The 14,172-nt window shown below is 41.4% G+C and overlaps 2 protein-coding genes across 2 annotated transcripts in view; both read left to right on the top strand.

Annotated features, from left to right (window-relative positions):
• Positions 1–3,896, top strand: part of YPEL2 (yippee like 2) — a 184,902-nt gene extending 181,006 nt beyond the window's left edge. Inside the window, exon 6 of the transcript XR_012657343.1 lies at positions 3,877–3,896. The gene's annotated coding sequence lies outside the window, so the exon portion shown is untranslated. The remainder of the gene's footprint in view (positions 1–3,876) is intronic.
• The window catches only part of CLTC (clathrin heavy chain), a 50,464-nt gene continuing 36,827 nt past the window's right edge, over positions 536–14,172 (top strand). The window contains exon 1 of the mRNA XM_032784941.2: positions 536–934. Within this exon, the coding sequence (XP_032640832.1) occupies positions 893–934 (42 nt within the window). The 5' untranslated portion in view covers positions 536–892. The remainder of the gene's footprint in view (positions 935–14,172) is intronic.

Raw genomic sequence — 14,172 nt, 5'->3', positions numbered from 1 at the left:
AGGGCTTTGTACCATGTAGGATGTCCTGGTTTAGCATTTAATTTGCTGTGGCTTCGTGTGTTGTTGAGGTGTGTGTATGATGCCCTTCCTACACCGAAGAATAAATAAACAGATGAACACACTGTACAGGCTACTGCTGATAAGGCTCTTATGTGCTTCGAGGCCCCTCCCACAGGCCTGGGGCTTTGCCAAAGAGCCCCGGCTCGTCAAAGGCTCCTTCTAAGGGATGGTCCAAGGTCACTCGTATTTAGGCTAATAGCAGCGGGGGGATTCGAACCCCCGCGCTCTGTTTCGCAGGCGCACTACGTTGATCCCTAGACCACGGCGTTTCCCGCAAGCAGGCGCTCGTAGGGGAAGGGCGGTGCGTGGCGTGGCGGCGGTACGGTCATTACGGCTCAGCTGTGACGGTTCCACCCCAGCGCGATGGTCACCTTGCCCGGTGGCTCCCCCATCACGTGACCACGGCGCCCGCCTTCGAGCGCGGAACGGAAATGACGCATCCGCACCCGAGTCGCATGATGTGGCAGGAAAAAAAAAGGCCAGGGGAGGGAAGAGTGATGAGTCATAAAATAGTCCCTTCCGGTAGGGGGATCCCTCCGCCGTTCCCATTGGATACCCCGCAACCCCTGCACCGCCGTTCTCTGAATTCTTCCGCCTGTCCGGCCCTGTTAATGCGGGGTCCCGGCAGGTGAGGAGGCGGCTGCTCTTTCAGTTCGTGTATTGCTCCGCCAGCAGGAGCCGTTTCCGGATCGAACGGCTCGTTCTCTCCCTTCCTGGCCCATTCCGCCATTGCGGTTCTGCGCCCCGGCCTCCCTTCACCCCCGGAGCCCCTGAGGAGACTCCCCAGTCCGGTCTCGGGCTGGAGCCCCCACCAGGCGCCGCTGCCGCCGCCATGGCCCAAATTCTGCCCATCCGGTTCCAGGAGCATCTCCAGGTAGGGGGGACGGGGTTTGGGGCGGGGGGCGCTGAGGGGCTGGTCGAGGGGAGCCCGCCTGTGGGGGTTACGGGCACCCCAGTGGCTCAGATCTCACCTGGGGGGGGAGGGGCGCCGGGAGCTGCCTCGTCTGCAGGGCTTGGCCTTCCGCTTCGCTCCTGTCAGGGGAGGGATGCGCTGCGGGGCTCTGGTTCCCTCCCGCCTCGCCCCCGCCCTCTGGCTCCCTCCGCTTCCAGTGGGAGGCGCGTGGGGGGGCCGCCCCGAATGGCAGAACCTTCCTCAGTCCCTCCTCCTTTTGCACTAGCAACCCTGGTGCTCCAGTGGGCACCTTTTCCTGGAGCGTGTGAGTGGTGGGGATGCCTCCCTGCTGATTGCTGCCTTGACTGCCCACTGGCCCGGGGAATGGCTTTACTGGCACACAGGGATGCTCAATCTTCCCTTGTACCTCGTGAATTTGTCCTTTCCTCTAAACAGTCTGTAGCTGCCAGTGGCCAAATATCTCAGATAGGGTGTTTCTCTCAGGCCCTTACTGCCTTTTATTTTTCTTAAAGGTGATACATGTTTTAGTGCTATAAAAATATATATGCCTGATTAAAATCCAAGGTCCAGTGTGTGCTTAAAGATCCCATTGAAACAGAGCAGTTGGTTTTCTCCTTACTGTGATTCTGTTCTAGTGTCTCCTTTTTCTCGGTGTGAAGTAGTATACTTCAGCCTGTTTTGTGGGTAAGGCTCGGTCTGGGCCTAGGCCTACAGCAGCACCTGCTGGGCGCTGTGGTGTCTTGGGAGGGGTAAACTGAGAAGATCCCTCTGTGCCTTAGTTCCTCTTTCCATATTAGGAGCAAGTTTTCTCTCTGAGTTAAAACCAAGTGAAACTGCTAAACTTGGTTTTGCAGGAGCTTTACAAAATGGATGACATAATACAAATAAACTTTGTGTTACTGTCTATTTAGATGTGAGACATGGATGCGAATGTTATCTTTCTGTAGTGGTGATGTTAATGGTTCTGTAAAGTGTAATCTCACTCATTGCAGTAGTGCATTAATCTCATTTCCTTGCAGAGAACTAGCTTCTAAGGTTGTGCCAGGAAGAACCATGCAATTAGTAATACCATGGAAGTTACAGCAGTATATAGCTGTGGCAGCGTAGGGCAATAAATGCATAAGCTATGTTTTGTCCTCCCTGTCAGTATGTCAAATGGTCTCTGATAAAAGTAACTTTACACATGGATTTCTGTCTGATGCACAGTAATTTGTGTACTAAAAAGTAATCTCTAGGTTAAAAGGGTCTTTTAAAGAACAGAATCTTCTCTGAAGAATATTATGGCTATGTGCTATAGATAGCACATTATGTAGTCAATGAACTGAAGTTGAGCATATGCCCTGGTACTGAAATACTAAGATCTAACAATTTCAACACAATGTATTTTGGAGTAACAAATGTAGGGAGGGGTCTAGGGGAATCTTGTAATGGAAGGCTGACTGCACCCCCAACCTTTGTCATGCAATGATTTGTCTTCAGGCCAAATAACTTGTGAAGGAGACTGCACAAAATTATACTGTTCAACAAAATATTTCTCAGACTTGCCTTGTATGATGGGTTTGGCTCTCGCTCTCTGCAATGATTGAGCTGGGCACTACTAGCTTTCTGAAGCCTTGTGAAATTTGGGGTGTGTGGAGGGCAGGGGGGTGTCTTCCTCATAATTTGTCTGTTCCTTAAATGGAAGGAAACATCTAAGTCAGCACATCCAAGTTGGGGATATGGAGAGAGCCATATTTCTTTTGAAGCAACTGACTCAGTCAAACCTAGAACTGACTACATTTGTTTAATTTCTAGTTACTCTTTCAAAGGAACACTGGCAACTGAAGCCATATCAGTTCAAGAATTGTCCCCAGGTCCCTCTAATATGAGGTTTACAGTCAGTTTCACTATCTGAAAGTGCTTTTACACAGCAAGAAAAACAAATGGGGGAAACCAACTGACTAGACAAAGTGCACTCAAATTCCCAGTGAACCAGCTGAGAACTACTTTTTCTGTTTGTTTTTTTTTTTTTAAAAATAATCTATGGAAAAATAACTTAAGCCCTGTGCAAACTCATGGACTAAAGTTAGCGCTTAAATCATTGAGTGTGCATCTCAATGTTACAATAGAATTATTTTAAAATACTCTTTGACCAATGGAATTGCCTTCTGATTAAAGACAGAAATGTCACTGTAAATGACTGGATTGGTTCAAACTCAATATGTAGGAAGGACTGTGTGTGGGGGAACAAGTTGGAATAATTTCTCATGTGCCAGGTAGATCAGCTGGTATTAAGCTATTGTAGAAAATGGATCTCTAATATATTATTTAAGATGCAAACTCTGCATGTGACCCACTGTCCCACTATAGTGACAGATGAAACCTACCTGCTCATGTTAAGAACTCTTAACTGGGTTTCATGCCATTATGCTACTCTAGAGCTGAACTGTTCAATCCAAAAATTGATCCCTATCCTTAAATATATAGCTTTTACAATTATACTTGCAAACTGCACTTGTGCATTCAGTTGAATAGCTAGCCATAGTATCTGGGTACACAAGGCTTCTTGTGTATCATCTTTGAGATACTACCAAATGGTTTCCTGTAGCTGTTTAACTTTCTCATTCCTGAACTTCAAACATTATTGATCAGTCTAAAAATTTTCCCAAAACTTAGTTGAGTTGCCCTGTGTTGTACTTATATTAGGGGTTTCTTATTCTACATTTAACCAATATCCTTTGCGATAGGAGCCAAAAAATCAGAGGGAACTCCTGAAACCTGTTAACTTTTCTTTTAGTGTTGAATTGTTTGCAAATAGTTTGCAAATAGTGTTATCAGACTCTAGAAACACAACTTCTTGAATTCAGTAAAGTTGCTGCACACATTCCCAGGTATGACCTTCAAGCAGTTTTGGTGGGGTACAGTTTAAGCATCATATTTCACATACTAAAATACTTTTTTCATTTGAAAAATCAACTATAAATCCAAAATGTTATGTTCAAAAGCCCATTGATCTAAAAATATTGAGGGAGGAGGGAGAAATCTTTCTGGTTAGGATACAGTGGGAAATCATGTACCTGGCAACAACCTTTGGTAATATGATTCTGGTAATAGACTAGCAAAATGCATTGTAAAGCTTTAAAATGTATAGCATGCTTGCCTTTATGGTGGCTGGCACCATGGATCTGGATAGAACAACCACCGTCCAATTCAAAAGTAGCGAAGTAGCTTCAGACATGTCTAAAGATCAGTATGATAAACTTTCAGGTAAAACTTTATCACCATTTAGTCAGTAGCCAGTATCCTCATACACTGAGATTCTGATTCTCATTGGAGAATGAGCATTTTCTGAAAATTAAGATGGCTGTCTCAGCTAGTGTATCTGACTAGCAGGTGTGGATGGGACAAGGCCATTAATTCCTTCTGTGGCAGTCCATTGTGACAGGAGTAAATCTTTTACAAGCCAAAAGCCACTTGGAGGACACTATACTCAAATTGTGATTAATGCATTATAACTGACTTTCTGGGAGTACATATTATAGTTCAAACTGAAGTCTTCATTATGGATGCAAAAATTGATTGACTTAACAGTTCTTCCTTGAGAGAGTGGATATACAGATGGCAAGCATTAAGTTAATGTCATGGGTCTCCTAATGCATAGGAGTTGTTTCACTAGCCTAAATCTTGCATGCAGAAAATGTTCAAGTGTAGAAACCAACAAAGTGAAACATTCGGAGTTCAAGTATCAGAGGGATAGCTGTGTTAGTCTGGATCTGTAAAAAGGAACAGTCTTGTGGCACCTTACAGACATATTGGAGAATAAGCTTTCATGGGTGAATACCCACTTGTCAGATGCATGTGATTCTGAGTTCAGTGTGCATCAGGACTCCTCTTAGCCCTGTTCCTGGAGCTCTAATGGACAGCTGTCAAATGCCCCCCTCCACAGTAGTGGGGTAAATATAAATGTATAGTATGTTCTTTACAAATGAACTAACATACTGTGTATACAGGTTATACCTTATGACATACATATCTGAAGAGTCAATGAGTAATACTGAAAGTCAGTAGAAATCCTAAGGCTTTCAATTGAACATCCTGTATTCCTGCCCTGTTGAAACTATTCAAATCCTCTTTCCTCTCCATCAAGCTGTCTTACTGATTTTTAGATTAAAATCTTTTTTAGATAAGATTTTAAACTGCATTTGCTGATAGAACTTCTGTGAATAGGATTGAACAAGCAATTTGATAGACCTCTAGGGCCAGATCTTTCAAAAAAGTTCAGCCCTCAAAATACTGAATGCTCCTGAAAATCTGGGTGCTAGTACTAGCCTAATGTGGAATGACTAATATTAATGCCTGTCCTCTTCCCTAGCCTGGATATGTAGTAGTAATCTAGTGAATGCCACAGTAGGTGTACTAGCAACATTGCTTTAATACATCTTAAAAAGGCTTGTGGTATTGGAGTCACTTCCTCCCAGAGAAGACTGTCAGAATAACAGCTCACTGTGAATTACCAAATGTTCATATCAGTGGCTACTTGTATTACTGGGAGCGATTTTGTTGCAGTCTATAGTGCTGTGACCTGTGAGCTGAAATAAATGGCTTTATGAGCATTTGAAGTGCACAGCCTAATTTCTTATGTGCTCTTTAGAGTATTTTTAGATACGTTTTCAGAAATACTTCCCGCGCAAGAGACTTCTACCAGAAGACAAAGGTATAACTTTCTGACAACACTCAACTTCTGTTCTCTGAGGATGGGGGACCAAAAAATTAACAGAATGCTGTGGTCACTGATCTAGATACTTCAATTCTGTCAAACACCTGCACACTGGCGGTGTCTGGTGATTCATTGAAGCATGTTCTGAAAGTGTAATTTTGTTTTCTAGCTATGCCAATGGATTAGTAACCAGTGACAATTAAATAGAAGTTGGGCTTTAAATGATCCTGAGATTTGTCAGTAGTAAAATCAATGATCAAATTGCGTTATGATGTAAATGTAAATTATTTGTACACTATTTAAATAAGCTTCTTGCAGTATTACTTCTGATGTTGGTGACTATGTAGATGAGCATGGCTCCACTATATACCAACAGGCTGCCTCTCCCAGTGTCTCAAGATAAATAGCTGCAGGAGCAAGGCTTTATATTTCTAAGACTTTATTACAGAATATACTGTGCACCTCATTCAATATTTAATCTAAAATTTAACTGTCGAAACACTCTGCCTAATCTTATTTGCAGAATAAAAACGAAGTGTAGTGGGTCTCAAATCCGTTACAAACCTCACTAGCTAATGGACTTTATCAGAAATTGGAAGATAGATAGAGGGGGTGGGGGTGGGGGGACATGAACATGTAACACTGTGAATCTATCAAAGCATCCTTAAATGACATGTGCCCTTCTTACCATTCATAGAAGAATTGTGATTGGTTTCAGTTATTGACTAATGTCCTGTCTACAAAGGAAAGTGAAATAATTAGACCTTTCTTAATGAACATTCCTCTAATAGATATTGGGTTAGTACTGTAAAGGACATGCTGGGGTAATGTATAGTATTCAACACTTTAACCTTTAATACTGGCATTAAGAGTCAAATGTCTTTGGAGGGTGATTGACATCATATATAAATAAATTTTAAATAGATCAGAACTACTGGCATGAAGAGAATTGTGGTTAAAATAGTATCTAACAAGTTTACTTTTCATCTTTATTTTACTGAGTCTAAGTTAATTAGTCCAACTATATAGATTTTCAAGTAATGCAACTGAAAAGTTAAATGAGGACACTGTATTGTATATTACTGCTGTCAGGTTATTTGCTACAAACTGAAAATTGGGGCTGAAACTCTAAGGTTGTGGGTTTTTTAATTTTAAGCATAATTAAAACTTGTGGTGGTCTCTCCCCAGATGTGAACTTGCTCTTCACTTAAGCACCATAATATTTGTTTTTCAGAATCACTCAAAGCTTTGTAGGTTACTTCTAAGTAACATTGGACAAGTATGAATATTGACTTATTTGGGAAGAGCATTTTAAACCACTATTGAACATGGGGGGTGGGGGGGTGATTTTTCTCCCCCCCTATGCTTTCATTACTTTAGCGAGTGGACTTATAAGTAGACAAACACTAACCAAACACTAGAGCCTAAGTGCTTGCATGTTTCTGATCTAATGCAATAGTGTTACCCATTAATGTCAATTAAATCAACATTTTGAAAGTTGCCAAAACCTTTGTATAGCTTAGTCTCCAAAAATATTGTAAACTGCCTTATAATAGAGTAATGTAGCAAAACTGTGCCTGTTCTAAATAGGTGAATGTCTAGCAGTGCAGCTGGGAAGGAAGCCTACAGTTCAGTGTAGAGTTTTTCAGATGGAAAGTTGAGCAATAGTGGCAGAGTACTAAACTTATTCTCAATGTGCATATGTGAATTTCAAATGACCTATACCCTCTGTATGTACTGGAACAAGCTGAATAAGCTCCAGCTGAAACGCCATCTCCAATATGAAAGGCAACAGTGAGAACGGGAGATATGGTGCTGTAGGAGTGGAGCCATAACAATTGCTATAGTAGCATGAGCTAGATCTTGACTTCGAATTTCCTGTTTTGCCATCTTACTTGAGATCTCAAGCTTGTATTGTAGCTGTATGAACTTACAGAAGGGACTTAGGGGAGCCTTGAAAGTGACAAGGACAGAGCTGAGTCATATAAATGGTTACTTCACAACTGTCTGTATGCTGTTGGAATCTTGAAAATAACACTTATACAGCCTACCAACATATTAACCTAGAATTTGGACAAGTTACTTGTGTCCTGGATACATAATTAGTTTTGTGGTTTGGCAACAGGGCCTTCTGATTTGCTGAGGCAGCTTGTAGGTACACAAGGAAGCTTCAGCTGTTAGCAAGTTTTCTGAGTGCTCTTAAGACTTGTAAACTTCTGTGATTGTTGTGTGTCCCTTCTCCCCCCCCCCCCCACCTTGACTTCTCCAAATGCTAGTGGAGAAGCAGCAAATGCAACACAAGACTGTCCATTCTGTATGACTAAAACTTGGTGTGTGAGTCCCAGGGGTGTATTTGAAAAATGTGACATTATGCAACTCCAAAACAGTTTCTAACTGTGCTGGTAACAGACAACAGTGTAGCACCAGTCTCTTAAAAGAATTGCTCCAAAGCTACATTCTGGCAAATGCCAGCACAGATAGTTAAACCTTCGGTAACATAAGGGAGTAAAGCTGAAACTCTCAACTGAAGCAGCACAAGATAAACAAGTGCCAGCAAGGCTTCCTTAAGCCTGTCCCTTGTATTTTCAGTGTTGTGATGTAATCTATAATGTGAATTAGCTATATGACACCTAAAATAATTAGGGTAACGCTTTCCTTAGGAAAATTTAAAATCTTAATTTGTTTTATAGAGGTTATTACAAATCTTTCAGTTCCCAGGGCTGTTTGGCTTCCTAGCCCTGTAGATAAACCAGTTTTTTTTTTTGGGGGGGTGTGTGTGAGGGGGATTTCTCACTGTAAGAACAATGGCTTATATCCTGTTGTTCAGTGATGCTAGGAAATACTGCATTCTCAGCATTTTTATGCCCTAGGGGAGCAGGGACGACTTGATGAAAGCTCAGCAAATTGTCTAAGAAATCAAGCTTTTCAGGAAGGATGCAACAGTTACTGCTGTCAGCGCATTTTTCATCAGGTTGCATCATTAGTTATACTAACACAAATGAGGGGTATTTTTGTGTGGCAAACTATTCAAGATACTTGCATTGTCTGTCACAGTAAAGGCTGTCATACTTATACTACTGAATAGTTTTCACTTACCATGGCTGTTGCTCATACAATAGTGCATTCAGATAAAGCCATTAATTTTAGATTATGGCTTCAGGTACACCATGCAATTTAGCTGAACTCTCCAACCTCCAGTTCTGTTTCTAAAAACTTGAAGTTAGCTTCAGACTGGATGCTGAACAGCAGTTGCTCTTGCCAGAACTTTATGAAGCAGCGTTATAACTTTGATGCTTTGTTTCTATAACTACTTTATGAAATACCAGCAGCATTGGAGATCATCATTGGTTATACTTTTCAGAGTTGGCAAGATGTCCTGTAAAATTTAAGCTGTGAAGTAACTTTTCACATCCCATATTTACTTTCTGAAGTGACTATCTAATGACTAAGTTAGGCTAACCATTCTTTTCCTAATTCTTCCCCTGGAAGCCACAAAACAAATGCAACAGATTTGAGTTTTCCAGTGTAGTGTAATAACATTTAAAAATTCTCCCTTCCCTCTGGTGGGATATTACCTTCACGCTAAGTTTACTGTTTTTCAAGATAACTTAAAATACTGTCTCAGCCTCCAAATTTACCTGCTGACAAATGGGGGAAATGACCCTGAATCTGCACAAAGTGAACTCTTTTTTTTTTTTTTTTCTCATTTTGATAACAGTAACATCCAGAGTTGCTTATAACCAATAGTGGGTTAAGTTTCAGTGTAGATTTGACAGGTATCTTTAAAAACCAGGAAAATTACTTCTGGGTACATTCAATAATTAATTGAACAAGTATATCTTGTAACATTAAAACTGTAACCTGCAACTTAACAGCAGGGATCTAACTTAATGGAAAGTAAGACTGAAATAAGTTTTCCCTGCTAAGAAACATAGTAATAAACACTGTGTATACCTGAAGAAGAGCTCTATGTAAGCTTAAAATCTTGTCTTTCACCAACAGAAGCTGGTCCCCATAAGATTACCTCAGCCATCTTGTCTCTTGTGTCCCTCCTAATTTGGGTAGGCATTTAGCATCCATTAGCATGGGCATCTATGTTAAGTTCTAAGGTAGACTGAATTGGAAAGTTTGACAGAAGCTGCAAGAAATAACTGAAGATGCTTGTGACTGGTCTATAGCTAGATACTCTGCCATGGAGGTCCGCTTTTAAATGGGGACTAGAGTGAGACTCTCTCAGGTCTTACTGCAGACTAAGGCCAGGTCTACACTACAGAGGTGTATCAGTATAACTGACCCCCCCCCATGGTGTAGAGGTTCTCCCATCAACATTGCTACCACCTCTTGGGTGGATTAACTATGCTGATGGGAGAAGCGCTCTCATTGGTATAGTAGCATTTGAACATATAGTGCTGCAGTTGGGCTGCTGTAGATGAAGACAGGACCAGAGATCCATTCACTCTTTATATCCACCTCCTTTTCACATTGTGGTGTTAACTTGTGTTGTGCTGAACTAAAGTAACATGTGAAGAAAAGGTTCCTGAGCTGCCCCCAAATTCAGCTTTAAAATCAACCACCAGACCAAAGATGGCATAATTTTTGCATCATAGTTTTCCTTTTAAAATAGGATTTTCTCTTGTTATCTTGTAGTGGTTAAAATTTGTCCCAGCCCATAAAGATTAAATCTTAATGACTCAATGTAGGCAGTAACATTGTGCAAGAATCTATCTGCATGTTTGAAGAGGTTTAGCAGTTTAGAGATGAGATGGGTGAAATAAAATCTCATATTGCACCAACTTCTGTTGGTGAGAGACAAGCTTTTGAGTCTCTCAGAGCTCATCTTCAGGTCTGTGAAGAGCTCTGTGCCTTGAAAGCTTGTCTGTCACCAACAGAAGTTGGTCCATTATGAGATTCTCTCACCCACTTGGTCTCTGAACTTAGAGCAGAAGTTGCAGGAAGTTTCAAACTGGCACTGCCAAACAATACATTGGTCTCGTGCTAACTGGGTTCAGCTTATGAAGGCTTTTAATGTGGTGAGATCACTTGGTACTTGACTAGCCTAAAAGATCTTAAGTCTAGGAAAGCAGGCCTACCTCTATGGGGTTGATAGTTGTGTTGGTTCAACTAAGAATAGTCTGCCTACGCACAATGTACTAGGGAAGCTTGTAGTCTGCTTCATCAGTTCATCTCCTCAGCTTGCTAGGCCTTAAGAACTTCTGGCTCTTCCTGTTCACTGGTTGCAAGCTGGACTTGGTCTCAGTCTTCCCCCACTACTAAGGGCTTGTCCCCACTTACTGGGGGATAGATGCCTGGCAACTGATCTACTGGGGGTTGATTTAGCAGATCTAGTGAAGACCCACTAAATTGACCACTGATCGCTCTCCTGTCGATTCCAGTACTCCATCAGAATGAGAAGCATAAGGTAAGTTGATGGGAGAAACTCTCCTGTCAACCCAGTGCAGTGTAGACACTGCAAAAGGTCAACCTAAGCTATGTCAACTCAGCTACATTTAGGACAGATGTACACTATATATGGGGCTCAATCGACCTAAGCCTACAGAACGATGAAGGGAATAGGCACTGGAGTCAACCAATTCCCATGTGTGTATGAAAACAAAATTATGGATGCCTAACAATAGCAAGCTAACAAATTTTCCTGCAAAATATACTGAATTCACTTGAGACCGGTAGAATGTTAAATTTCCTGGTGTTGCAGCCATGGAGTTCAGAAGGCCCTGAGTTGCTCCAGTCAGTTCAGCCATATCTCTTGGCTCTTGTTTTTCAGGCTCTGAGTGTGCATTGGTTTACATTTGGCTCAAGCTTACCAAGGTTATCTGCAACAATAAGGGCAAGATAATTTTTAAAATGAAAGCTGAGATGCTAGAAAACAATTCTGCAGCAAATTCCTCCATTGCAGAATAAATGGGGCCCTGCTTAAAGGTGATATAGAGCAAGGGTGGGGGAGAAAAATAGTTGGTATCTTTCTGTCCTCTGCAGGCTTCATAAAGGCTGAACGGCAAAAGTGCTGGTTTTGTTTAAAATGTCACACTTTTTTTTATTAAGTCCTGCTTTACCAGAGATCCCTTTACTTAATTGAATTGCCAGGGAAGAAAGGAACATGAGTTTAAATTTTTTAATAAAATAAGAACCTCCTTAAGATAACACATTACATTCCCTCTCAGGTTTCACTTGCAGGTATGTTTATGATCCTTGCTCTCCAGTTTTTGTCTTTTGTCTTTTTGGGAAAAATGTTGATCCAAATTCCTCATGTAAAACCAAGCCTTTGGAATGAATTCTTGTGTTAATCCAAAAGCAAACATCCTTGGTGATCTGGAAAGCTTGACTTGCATCACCTGGATAGGAAAAAGGGATACAACTCTATAAACCTGTTTGTATAGACAACTCCAACTGTCTAACAGTTCTTTGGTAACAGAAGCAAGAATATTGACTTGGAAAATCAATCTTAAAAGCAATTGAAGTTTTGTGTATGCTGTCTCCTACAGAATACCTCTCCACTGAGTTTATAAAACTAAAATGCTAGAAAAATAATGTTCAGAAAGAACTCCTATACTTTGAGTTAAATACAGACACAAACTTGCTTAAGCTTTCATTTTGACCCTCTGGTTACTCAAGATAAAAATAACTGAATTTCCTTATGCAGAGTGACTTGACATATGAAATAATTCAGACTACTGTAACTCAGATTGTTAGAAATTCAACTTTTCCCTTGACTTTCTGGGAAAGGAAAGTCTGAAATGGAACAAAGTTACTCAGCACATAGATTCAGGCAATTCCTAGCTTGGATCCCACAGCAATGCAACTACCATACTAGGGTGAAGCTGTACAATGTCTGCTTGAGGTCTGCCTTACATTTACTGTAGGAACTATAACTTTGACAGTTTTGCACACAGTTAGGTTCATACAGCCATTTTGAACCTTGTTATATAATTTTAGCAGCAAGGATAGCCTGACTGGAGACCTAGGCTCTTGATGAGATCATGCAACTAAAAAATTGGGATTCTAAATAGGCATCTACTTTATTTAGTGCCTCTGCCAGAACATGACAAATATGGGAAACATTTGTTCAAGGTTTTAAAATGATCAGGTCACGATCTGCCATTTGAGTTCTTGGGCAGGACTCTCTCTCTGCAGAGTGAGTGGGAAGAAAAGTGATTGAGCAGACTCAGGCTTCCATGGGAGCATGGTTGGAGCACAGACTTGAGGTCAGGAATTGTACCAATTTTTGTCTCGTGCCAAAGTCAGAAATGAGGAGAAAAATAACATGTTTCACAGTCCATGGGAACTGCACCTGTGTTCCTCCTCATTGGTCCACCAAGAGTGCGCACACTAGACTCAAGGCTCCTTAATCATCACCTTTCTTGGGCAGAAACCCATATCTTTCTCTCTTGACCAGGAGTTTTTTAGGCTTCAGTTTCATGTCCACACTAGGATCCCCAGCAAGACAGACTGCCAAAACAGGCCAGTGCCTGCACTTTGCTTTCTCTTTGAGGGCTATGAATAATGTAATTGCCAGTAGTGTTAAGTTACCACACAGCTCTCTAAGCAAGCACACTTAAAGTGAAAACATCATACAGCCAAAAGAAGATACATGCATGATAAACTTGTCAGCAGTCAGCCCCCAGCTCCAACATCGGCTCTGGTAGTGAGTCCTTCAAACCTCAGTAAGGTTTTCCTATGGTAACAAGTTCATAGGTGTGCTAGTTATGAAGAGGTTAGTCTCAACTTTATATAGTTGAGCCTTTGATCTTGAGACTCCAGGAATAGGTAATTGACAGTGGTCCCTCTTCAGGCTATAGGTTCAAATGGTTCATAGTCTTTTTTGTGGCTTTTGCATAACTGGAAGTCAGGAATTTGCATTCATCTTCCCCTAGAGATTCTCCAGGCAACCACTTGCAGACAAGAATGTACTTCTGGGACTCCACTCTCAATGAAGTCCTTTAAAGTTCATTACACTTCTCAGGGTTGTTCACTTCCCATCTCCCCCTCCCTGAGAAGTTGCATGCAATCCCAGCCCACAATAAGACTTGAACTTTGCATTTAATCTAAAAATACTTGAGAAATTTTATTATATAAAGTTTAAGGCTATTGCAGGAAATTTCCAGATTTGTCACAACATGCCCAATTTACCAATGGGTATAAAATGAGTGTTGATATCTTGAGCAGCATCTCATCACTTGTCCTGTCCCAAAGGTTGCTTGGTTTTGTTGCCTGCCTGTTTAAACAGAGGTCTAGTAATGACTGTAGTAAGCTGAATTGCAATGTGGTCTCTCCCATGCTGAGTACAACATTGCAACTTTTAAATGTCAAGCATTCAGGAGAAATTTATGGGATGCTTAAGCAGAAGAGTAGGGTTCACTGAGCTGCAGTATTACAGTAGTAGTGACTAGTCTCTTGTTCCTTGGATTAGCTGTGGCTGTCTAGTGTAAACATAAGGCACTTCTCTCTTTGTAGGGGAAGAGTGGCTTACGTTGTCTGACCTTGCTCA

The sequence above is a fragment of the Chelonoidis abingdonii genome, chromosome 20, assembly GCF_003597395.2.
Source record: "Chelonoidis abingdonii isolate Lonesome George chromosome 20, CheloAbing_2.0, whole genome shotgun sequence".
Lineage (NCBI taxonomy): Eukaryota > Metazoa > Chordata > Testudines > Testudinidae > Chelonoidis > Chelonoidis abingdonii.
Note: the sequence above shows the minus strand (reverse complement) of the source record. Positions and strands in the feature narration are given on the sequence as shown.